Source organism: Ornithodoros turicata, unplaced genomic scaffold (assembly GCF_037126465.1).
Source record: "Ornithodoros turicata isolate Travis unplaced genomic scaffold, ASM3712646v1 Chromosome20, whole genome shotgun sequence".
NCBI lineage: Eukaryota > Metazoa > Arthropoda > Arachnida > Ixodida > Argasidae > Ornithodoros > Ornithodoros turicata.
In genome coordinates, this window is record NW_026999334.1 from 662,748 (window position 1) to 674,199 (window position 11,452).

The 11,452-nt window shown below is 45.1% G+C and overlaps 1 protein-coding gene across 1 annotated transcript in view; it reads left to right on the forward strand.

Annotated features, from left to right (window-relative positions):
• The window catches only part of LOC135373070 (alpha-(1,6)-fucosyltransferase-like), a 156,608-nt gene extending 146,781 nt beyond the window's left edge, over nucleotides 1-9,827 (forward strand). The window contains exon 10 of the mRNA XM_064606368.1: nucleotides 9,377-9,827. Coding sequence (XP_064462438.1) covers nucleotides 9,377-9,727 — 351 coding nt within the window. The 3' untranslated portion in view covers nucleotides 9,728-9,827. The remainder of the gene's footprint in view (nucleotides 1-9,376) is intronic.
• Nucleotides 9,828-11,452: the final 1,625 nt, after the last annotated feature.

Genomic DNA, 11,452 nt, shown 5'->3' on the forward strand with positions numbered 1-11,452 from the left:
TCTGGGGTTGTTCCTGGGTTTTCCTCAGACGCTTTCAGACATATGTCGGCACAGTTCCCTTAGAAGTCGGCCCAGGACGCACATTCCCCCAGGGCGTGAGTCGTGACGTTGCCCACATACGTGAGGCCGACAACGGCAAGCCCTATCACCACCACCACCTATGGGACGGCGAAAAAAGACAGCGGAGGAATGGATTCATGATTTTCCGGGCATGGAACTAAGCAAGAAGGCGAGAGGCTGTGCGGGCCCAGGATCTCTGGCTCTAGTATGTCGGTACTGCTCACTACAACTGTCTCTGGACCCCGCCAAAACGCCTTACGACCGTGTCAGAGAGCACGTGGCCTCACAAAGACACAAGAGAATGAAAGAGCAAGCAATGTCTGAAGAAGTCGTATCGAAGCAGGCGACCATAGATGACATCCTCATCCGCCGTCGTGAACGTGAGAAAGAGCGCACAGGCGCTATTCACGACTTCGTGCGTGCGTTGTGTTTCGCTGGACTCAGTCTACAACACGCGGATGGTGCGCTTGGGGACTTCGTGAAGCGCTACTGCCCTGCCACAAGAACAATGCCAGGTGCCAAGCAGCTCCGTGATAAGCATTTAAAGGAAGTGTTCGAAACGCAAGTAGCGGTTATAAAAAGAAAAATTGACGACGCAAAGATAAGCATAACCGTCGACGAATCACCGGATGTCTTAGGAGAACCGACGGTAAACACCCTCTTCACCTACTTTGACGCTGAAAGTCACGAAAAAGCGGTGCATCTCGTTGATGTGTCACAAGTGAGTGCTTGCAACAGCGTGACTGTAAGCAGGGTGCTCTCCTCAGCTCTCGAAAGATACGGGAAGTCGTGGGAGGACGTTGCAGCAGTAGCTAGTGACTCTGCAGAATATATGAAAAAAGCTGTGAGAGACGTCTGCGGAAAACCTGAGCATCTTGCACGTCAAGGACATTCCCCATCTTATACACGTGGCTGTCAATGCAGCCTTGTCACACGAGTCAGTGGCTGACGTAAGAGCTGTGGTGATCAAGTTTGGAGCGCTCTTCAAACAAGCCAATCAACTCTACCAGTGCTACGTTCATGTATGTCTGTCGAGCAGCGTGGAGCTGACTAACATAAAGAAACCTCCCAGTGTTGTTCCAGTGCACTGGTACAGTTTTTTCACAACATTGTCTGTGGTCACAGAGATGTGGGACTGTCTAACAGAACTGTTGGAGAAGCATCCTTCTAATGCCAAGGTGACTGACTTGAAGGCCTTGCTGGGCAGAAAGAAAGCTGTCGTGTATGCCAAAGCACTTCGTATTCAAGAAATACTGAAAGGTCTCTGTGACATTCAAGAAAAACTGGAAGGTGGGAGGATACTTCTGCATGAATACTATGATCTTGTTGAGCTAAACTTAGACATCTACATGGAAAAGATAAGATCAGCACAAGTGACTGCAGCATGTGGCCCCCAAAAGGCTGTCTTGTCAATGATCCCAAGACAAGATGCTACTGAAGTTAAAAACAGTGTTACAGACTTCTGTACTGCACAAACGAAAAAATGGGAAGCAACATGCAGACGTAACCTTGAGTGCAAAGATGGCCACTGTGTCAGTCAAGTTGACATATGGAAGCAAGCAAGAGTCCTTAACTCGCACGTGAAGCATACAATGAACCAGGACATAAATGCGTATGTTGCTATGTGCTCTCTCGTCACAGACGTTGACAAAATACAAGATGAGTTCCAGCTCTATATGAAAGAAGATGCACCAGGGAATTCCGACCTTGATTCACTGGCTTACTGGGCACAAAACCATAACAACCCAAACTTGAGGCTTGCCGCAGCAGATTTGCTTTGTCTGCCAAATGGAAGTTGCGAGGTCGAGAGATCCTTCAGCAAGCTTCGGTATGTGCAAAGGCCTGAAAGGTCATCTTTGAGTAGTGAAACACTCAAAATGAGTGCAATGTTGTTTGTGAACAAGTGCCTACACTGAACGTTGAAGGAGTGTCTCACCTGCAGATCCTTTGAACTTTTGTGCAGTCTTCTTCTAGTCATTTCTACTTTCCTATATGCAGTATTCATTCATGATGCTGTGTATTTTCTTTTCGGTTTCAGTACGGATACCATAACGTTACTCAATAAACCCGATTTTTACCTGTATTGCACTCTTGTCGAGATTTTTGCACCCGATTCCACCCGAATTTGGGCATGCCCCTTTTCAGCCGATTTTTACCCCCCGAATTCTGTCAAAAACATTTCCCGAAAACCTTAAGCCCTAAATATATTATGCCCCAAAATTTCAATACTGCCACTTGGTCCATTTCTCTGCAGATAAATAGTGAAAATTAAGAAAAACTCCGCTGTCTAACATTTCCAGTCAGCGATACCTGTGTTTCACCTCCTTCCGTCAGATGGCAAAACAGTCGAACGTGGCGTTGCAGACGACTTCGTACTTCGCACAGTAGTCCTTTGTATTCAGTTCCACTTGTTCACCCGGATTCGATACCGTTTGCAATGCCGCGTTCGACCGTTTTGCAACGTCATGGAAGGAGTTGAACCACTGGTATAGCCGATTGGAAACATTAGGCAGCGGTGTGTTTTTTTGTTTTTTTTAATTTTCACAATTTATCCGCAGAGAAATGGACCAAGTGGCATTACTGACCTAAAAGTTTGGGGCATAATACATTTTCTAACGTCTACTTTAGCTTCGTGACACTGTTTCTATTTGTTTTATCCCCATTACAAAACCCAAAGTTTATCTTGGTGAACCCTGTATATTTTGTCAAAATATTTGGCCTTGGTCTTTCGGTATCTTGGAGGGTGGAGAACTAAAAGTAGTATTCAATATTGCATGGCTCAGCACTTGTGTACAAGAAGTCGAAGCTTGTACTGTACCGTAGCCTTTTTTCCTGGATGGAGCATTGTGAAGCACCAACAAAGCCAAAGAGTGTACCAGATTAACCCCTTCAGTGCCACATTGTTGTTGTTCAGAAAAATGACCTGAAAACGCCAAATTTTTTAATTGCATAGTTCGATTCCGAGAACATAAAAATCACTGTTTGCAAAGGTTTCTGCATGATATAACCAAAATTTCCATATAAAATAGATACGTAACTCTGCGCGGCGATGGCTTGGTGTGGAAGGGGTGAGATGATTTCTTCCCTCCCAAACTGTTCGTGGAAGAAGTCCTCTCCCCCATTTCTTGGAACTGAGGGGTTGCCCTTTGTGCGACACAGCTGTGGAGTGGAGACGATGAGGCCTTGGGGATGGCTATGTTACATATATAACTAATAAAACAAAATTTGTGCATATATGACCAAAACAATATATATAACCAAGAAAAATCAGGGGTAGCCAAAAATGGTAAGCGAGGCTTATGTGACTGTGGATTGTTTGTGTCCATATACGGCAAGCCGTTCCATCACCACCACCAGCACCACCACCAGAGTCTGCCTCTTCTTCTCTTTCACATGGAGAGCTATGCTCCACCAGAAAGTCATCATCTTCACTCGGCAACAAAATTATGTTTCTTGAGAATCACTAGAACTCACGTGAGTCGCAGCTGCACTGGATGACGGCATTTTTTTAATATATGCTGCACAACTGAAATGCTTGGAGCAAATGCATACTGGTGCTGCCATCTCAAAGCGCAGACGCAGTCCGATGAGATGTATTTGTCTGTGGCAGTGTAGAATACGACAAATACTTGTGGGGATAGAGAATAAAACACTCGTCCCCAGCATTTTTAACCAGGAATCCGCCGACGAGCTGAGTTCGTCCAATGCACTTAAGGAGTTAATGTGCCTATCTTGCTGTTTTTGAGAGCCTAATTGCCTGCCTATTTACAATCACTTTTAGTGCCTAAATTTCCGTGCCCTACTAATTACAAAGACTCAAAGTTTTCATGTGGAGCTGATCTCAGCTAGTGTACCACTTTCTTTCAACACCAACTCAAGTTCACGGTTTCTCTCTTGGGTACCATTGGAGGATATCATGACCTCTTTTTTCCACATTAGCTCTATCGTTATTTCACTCACTTACGCTACCCACTGCTAGTACTGACTGCAGGATCCAGGATACATTCTGCTGTCTATTGTATTGCTCTTGCCTCCATTGGCCAAAGCTCTCTTATTCTTGCTTCACTAATCTCCTGTGTAACGTACGCTCTTCACTCGTTGTTTTGCATCCCTTTTGGCTTTGGTCTTCGCATGATGGGTGAATGCGTGGTTGTGCCTCATATGCACCAAATGCTCATAACCTCCAAACGCTCAAAACCTCCAAACGCTCATATGCACCGAAAAAAAGTTGGTGGTTTCGAGCGTTTGGTGGAAATGAGCAGGAGGGGAGAAGCTGCTCATAAGCACCAAACGTCCAGAACATCCGCTCATATGCACCGAAAGGCGGGAGATCACAAAGGCCGGGTCTTCCTCTCCCGCATTTGGAACAAGGTCATAGGGTGAGAAAGGTGGAATGAATGGCTATTACCAAGGCCGCTTAATGTGTCAGTTTGAAGTCTATGTAACAGCTTGGTCCTGCTTGTATGTAGCCAGAACGAATAGCGCCTTCTCGTTTATGGATTTCAATTTGAGCTTTATTTTCATAGACATGGAGGCAGCCTAGGGCAAAAGACTTGACTCTAGCTCGAAAGGCACTCGGCTCCCAGGGCTGTAGCAACAAAGAGCGTGGTCCCCTCCGAACATATGTCCGGGTTCACTTACAGGGCAGAAGCTGGAATACGATATTTATACAGGGTTTATATTATGCATACATAGGCCTGCAGTGAACATTTGCGCAAAACCCTTCTTTCGAGCCTTGTTCTTCGCAAGTTGGTTAATAAATGCGTCATAGTCCAGAGATATGATAATCATGTTTTCGGTTGACTACGAACTCAGAAAGCCTGACATCTCTTATGGTTAATTGAGCGCAGGATATTCTTGATCGGTCAGTTTCATTGTGCTGAGACTTCTTCCAGCATCAGCGACAGTAGCTGGTGTGGTCAGAAAATAGAATGCTGACGCAAATGCAAGGATTCAGATACATCTCCTGGAGGCTTTCTTGTATATGTGTACGTTAAAAATTGTTTGGCGTCTCTTTGTTTGGCGTCCTCGCTTTTTCTCAATGACACAAAAGGATATTCCATTATAAGTTCGCTGGCATCGATGTCTACCATTTTTACTTTAAAAGTTTTGCTGCGATTCTCCAGTTCAAGTTCCCATTGACACTGCCCCAAGTTGTTAGCGTTTTACAGGAATCCAAACAACTTTTACCACTCACGAGTTGGTCGACAAAACAGAAGATATGGCCTGATCAGTGAGAATAAGAAGAACTGAGATTTGAATTTTCGTTCTGCAGAAAGACAACTCTTCCTTTTTATTTCTTTCATTCTTTATTTTTTCACTTTTAGGAGAAGGTAGCAGACATTGCAGAACTGCTTCATGATCTTGTCGCGTTGTCTGTACTCCGCAAAATAAAGAGAGGAACAGAAAGAACAGACGCAATTTGTACAGTACAAGCGGTGTAGCAAATGGAACCGCTTTTATGTTCCTCATTAAATGGCGTGCAGCATTTATTGTTCATTAAGATTAATGCTAATTTAAAAAAGCATGTCTCCCAATTTCGAACAAATGAGGAGTACGAATGATAGCACTTGATTGGCTATGATTCGGTTTATCAGATGTCCACAACGACGCTCCTGTATTTTTGGGCGCACGGAACCGCGCAGGACCATTTCTTCCGGGACGAACTTTTCCGGGACAATTTTTTTCCGAAACTTCATCCAACATGCTCTACACATTATCGTTCCTATAGTTAGTCTACCTTCGGTCTGGAAAATGACTGGCTTAGTTCTTTGGATGATTGGTTTTCAACTCATTTCTGTTTACCCACCGTTTTAGGCATTCAAGAACAACATTACTTCCTCTAATAAGTAGAACTCGGAAATTTACGTGCCAAAACCATGAAAATAGACAGATATTTAGACAAAAAAAAAACCTAAACAGGCAAGAACATGCAAACAGACACGTTCTAGCACATGCCAAAACTACTTCTAATGTACGCTTCACGACGCAGACTTTATACTGTGGAACTGTAGCGAATGCTACAGAACCATTCGATGACGCCAGTGCCTGACTGCGAGTCTGTGCCGCGTCAATCCTCCTTCCTGCACTATCCTGTGCTATCGTTGTACCTGTGCTATCGTTGAACCTCTAACATATATTCAGTTTAATGTTATTTCTTCAGTTTATTTTTACTACTCGTTTTCTCTTGTGTTTACTCGTTTATGTAGCTTAAAGCACTATGGAGTAGACGGCGTTCCATGTTGATATCCGTTCATCGGCCACATTTTCTCTGACACGTTTTGTCAGCCACACTCTACCTCAGGTAGGCGAATTTAATTCACTGTGGTAACGATGAAAGGTCTCGCCGTTGTTGGCCTCACAGAGGTGGGCAGCGTCACGACTGACGGCCTGGGGGAATGTGCATCCTGGTCGACTTCTGCAGGAACTGTGCCGACATATGATGGTCGAAAGACATTTCATCGAAGATCGAAACGGCAGCGGTCGTTTGATCGATTTTTTATTGGTTCACTTGGAGTGTTGAACGCCGGAGTTCTAAATGCCGTTATCCTAAGCAACATTTAACTGCGTGTAACCCGTTTGCTCGTAAACACATTCCTCATGCTAACCCACTTTGTCAAATAATAATTGATTTCAAGTATTAAACATTCTTGGCAAATAAATAAAACATAAATTAATGACATTTTTCGATTATTTATTCCTGTTGAATGTGGATAAATTTTAACAATGTATTATTGTTTCTGACAATCAACTGACCATTGTATAGGAGAAAGAACAGTTTTAGTTTATTTACTTTTCGCCTATGTGCAGGTGAATCTAAATTTAGTTCTTGCAACAGACATGTAACCGAAGTAGTCCTTCGAAACCTAGACAAGATAAGCAGGGCAGCAGATCTTTGTACTTTCTCTATTTTTTCGGAGAGCGTGCATGTGTAGTGACCCAGATTGCAGATGCATACACTAAACGAGGTTGAACTAAGGTTTTATATGCTGTTAATTTAATATCTTTCGTTGTGCCATGGCGAAATTTCCTTCTTAGCATCCACAGACTTTGAGTGGCTTTCGCGCACATATGGCTATCCCGTTTCAGACCGTTCCCTTTAAATATGTCACCAGCAATGGTGCTCAGAAGAAACACAGACTATCGGCTGCTCCCAACCTGGGGCAACTTTCTTCAACATGTGTCCGACAGGTTCGTAAATTACAAACGTCTGCAAGTAACCAGCGGTCTCCCTGCAAAAAAAGAAAAGAAAAAGAAATAATAATAATAAAAATGAAAAAAGCAGAGTGCCCTGATTGCCAGCTCCGTATGCTCGAGTAAAAGTTACAGAAAAAGAGGTGCGGATGACACAGTGCACGCAGTTTTGAACTCCCTTCGAACAAACGTCTTTCGAACAAACGGCGTCGATCAACCGGCTTTCGATCAAACGGTTTTCGATCAAGCGGCGTTCGATCAAACGCCTTCGATCAAACGTCATTTGACCAAACGGCGTTCGACCAAATGGGCGGACACTACGGCGTTCAAACACCCATTGACTCACGTAGGATAAAAATAAACTTCCACAAAAATTCGTTCTGACTACATACAAGCAGGACCAAGCTGTTACATAAACTTCAAACTGACACATTAAGCGGTCTTGGTAGTCGCCATTCATTCCACCTTTCTCACCCTATGACCTTGTTCCAAATGCGGGAGAGGAAGACCCGGCCCTTGTGGTCGCCCGCCTTTCGGTGCATATGAGCATTCGGATGTTCTGGACGTTTGGTGCTTATGAGCAGCTTCTCCCCTCCTGCTCATTTCCACCAAACGCTCAAAACCATATGAGCGTTTGGAGGTTTTGAGCGTTTGGAGGTTATGAGCATTTGGTGCTTATGAGCTACTACCGAATGCGTACTGCTGCCTTATGCAGGAACAACGAGTGGTTGGAACAAGCAGATAAAGATGAGGTCTACGGATACACGGTTTGTCGAAAGAATTACTTATTAGCCATAAATGCGGCTGGAGGTGGGCATGGATTTCTGAAAACAATTCTTTCCTTATTGTGTCAGTATTTAAATGAATGTACTGTAAAGAATGGTAGGAAGCTAGACATTGATTTGGTATTTTAAAGCGGGACCACCATGCAACGTTTTTCTAGAGAGAGAAGCGCCCAGCTCCACAGTCGTGATGTCAGCCCGATGGACAACCACTCAGTCCACCCGCATATGGCGATTTCTCTACGATTGCTTCGGCAGCGGCGGCGATGCTTGGCGGCTTGTCCTTCGGAACCGCTTGCGGCGTGCTTTTAGTCATGAATGTTAACTAAAAAAATAGAGAGAGAGAGCTAGGGTTTGAGGTGTAGAATGTAAAACAAAATACTGCATACATATAATTTATATGCCATCTCCCTCGAGGATGAAGGAAACATGACAAGAAGCAGACGACAAACTTAGAACCACCAATGAGTACTTTGTCATCGAGGAGCCAGGTTGAGGAGAGGAGATTGCAAAAAGAACGTGCAGGGGTTGACTACAAAAGCTTTTACTTTTGTCACAGCTCCACAAGAATTAGAGAACTGTGATATGTAGTGAACATGAGGCTCTTTCAAGATACAGGGAGCGTGTAACGCCTGAGGCTCCCGTCCAAATGTACTGGCCGACTGGGTGGCCCCTCCTGCACCCCAAGCTCTGGAACCCAAGAATGGATGGGAAGCTTTAGGTGCTTGTTGAGTAATTAAACACGTATTCTCTGAGTGACACCCTCGTCTGCTGTCAGCTCCGGAAACAACCACCGCAACAATCTGTTTTGCAACTGGGACAACTTTCCTGTTTCGTTGCACAAGAGGAATGTTCCCGCATCCTCAATTTCAGTTAATACGCTATCTCCCTTGTCTGTTTCATTTTGTACCCACGAAAATGGTAAATGGAACGCCTGGTGCACACAGCTGTACGGCATGAGAGCTGGCTGTGTGAGCGGCAGCTTCCGGCAAGACACCGAGGTAGGACGCGTCACTTTCAGCGTCAACCGTCGAGATCTGCTCACCACAGACGTTGGCAAAACAGGTCTGCACATATTGTTTTGGAAACCCAGTGGAAAACAGTCGAGCTGTCGAGAAAACGTCTTATGTGGATCGGCCTTAAAGGAAGTGACGAAAAGTGCCAATGGTTATTGCAACCAGTAAACAAACTTGGCCATCCTGCAGTAGCATTGGAAGGGGAGCATCGCATGTGCTTCAGAGATTAAGTAATGGGAGGGATTTTTTTCACAGTTTTTTCACACAAGTTTTTCACATCTACCTCAGGCATTTTTTATTTACGGTATGCTTGTATGCCTTCAGTTTTGCAGGGTTGCCTTTGAACTGATGCAGACCCTCCACAGTGATGCAACTTCACGTGCTGTTTCCGTGGACATAGACTATTTCTACGCCTACGTTCCCTTCCCGCCAAGCAAGGCTTTGTTTCACAACTGGGCTCACCTTGATAGCGAGCTTGACTTCGATAGAGGGCAGCTCATTGAGAAGCCAGAGACTTTCAGTGCTTTGCATGAAGCTGTAGGCAAAGAGTTCTACGATGGCTACCAGCAAGGCAGGATACTGGGCTCGACAAAAGTAGGAAAATATCCTACGTACAAGACAGCACAGACCTACAGGGTCGTGGAATATGCAGCGTTTAACACTTCCCATAGATGAGTTATGCTTCATGTCACACATTTTACCCTTAAACCTTTTGTAAGAAAGTATTTTGACGATATACAAGAGAAAAAAAAATAAATGTTGGCTATGAGACCCAATGAAAAGGCATTGCAAATTTGTATGTGACCTGTTGACGTTCATGCATGAATGATGTACACACTATGACATTGTGGTGGGACGAACACCATCAGCCACCACCACTAATTTGTATTTATGAACGGTTAATGTAAAACCTTCATGAATGGAGGTTTGGTATGAGGGAGGGGAAGTTTCTTGTTCCAGAGGCACAGTTGATAAAGTGAGGGAATGCATAAATCGTGGGTTGACTGTATTGTGAAACTCTACGTAGGCATGGTATATATCCTTACGTTTTAATGACTTATACCCCTGCCAGATGGTATTCTGAGTGATAGTTGACGTTAAGGGCCCTTCGATTTTGAAATGGCATTTGAGGAGTAGACCCTGGAGGTCTACTCCTAGGAGAGTTTGGCCATTGGGAGGAGCCTGTGTCAAAGCGTGTCATTTGAAATCACACGACGGGCGGCGCCAAGGACACCATTTTGGATCAGTGCTACGGCCGTGAAATCTCCCATCCCGTCATTTTGGAGCGGAGGTACAGCCTTGAAATCTCTCCGTACCGTCGCCAAGTGGGCGGAGCGATGACGTCACGGCGCGTTCCAATCTCCGGGCAGCAAAAGATCACAGAATGGCAAAACTCTGCTCATAAACAGCTCTGCTTGTTCTCCGCTCCTTGCTCAAAGTGCAAGCTAAACGGTACGTGAGCATACAAGGAAGAATATAGATGAGTTCTTTGGCCGTCAAGCTATGTATGGGGAAGGAGTATGGGGAGAATGAGTATGGGGAGTATGGGCTCCATCAAACTTGCTTCTGTTTCGTTCTGTACTCCTTTACTAAAGTTGTCATCTTGCCAAAACTTTACCAATGTGATTAGAATCTGGATCCAAACTCTTTGTCACATTTATGACGAATTTTCGGTGGTCAAAATGTGACAACATGACGTATTGCTCGGAAATTGCTAGTTGTCACCCGAAATGTGTGCTCAGAAGCTAGCGGTTTTAGTCGCTTGGATCACGCCAGGGGCATCGCTGTTGCTCGTGTTCCGGTTCTGTCGTCTGCTAACCCATAGTTTTTTTTTTATATTGCGTGTTAGCGCCGCGAAGCAACTGTTGCTATGAGCGGCGTACCGATGTGGACAGATGGAGAGAGGACAGCAGGGAGAAGTGGGGGACAGGGGGATTAGTATGCGTCCTGGGCCGACTTCAGGGGGAACTGTGCCGACATTCGTCTGGAAAGTCTTCGGAAAACCCAGGGAAAACCAGCCGGCGGTAGGATTCGAACCCACCACCTCCCAGTCTTCAGCACGACCTTGGTTACCACCAACGAGCGGACGCCTTAGCCCACTCGGCCATGCCGCTGGTTGCTAACCCATAGTGCGGGTCAATCAGGGTCAATGCGGGCCCTTATGGTGCGGGTTTGACGACACCGGATATAGTTGGACAACCCATTGCCCGGCTACATCGGGCAAAAGTGCTAGCTGTCTGATTCCTGGCGCTAGGAAAACTCCACGCGATATTGTTACGTTTTGAACAAGCAAACTCAAGTCCTCAGAATGTGGCAAAGAAATCTGTCAGGAAATGACCACGCGAGTTCGCCATTAGATGTTTAATCATTCACTGGTGCATTGTCAGAAGCACGGAGTAG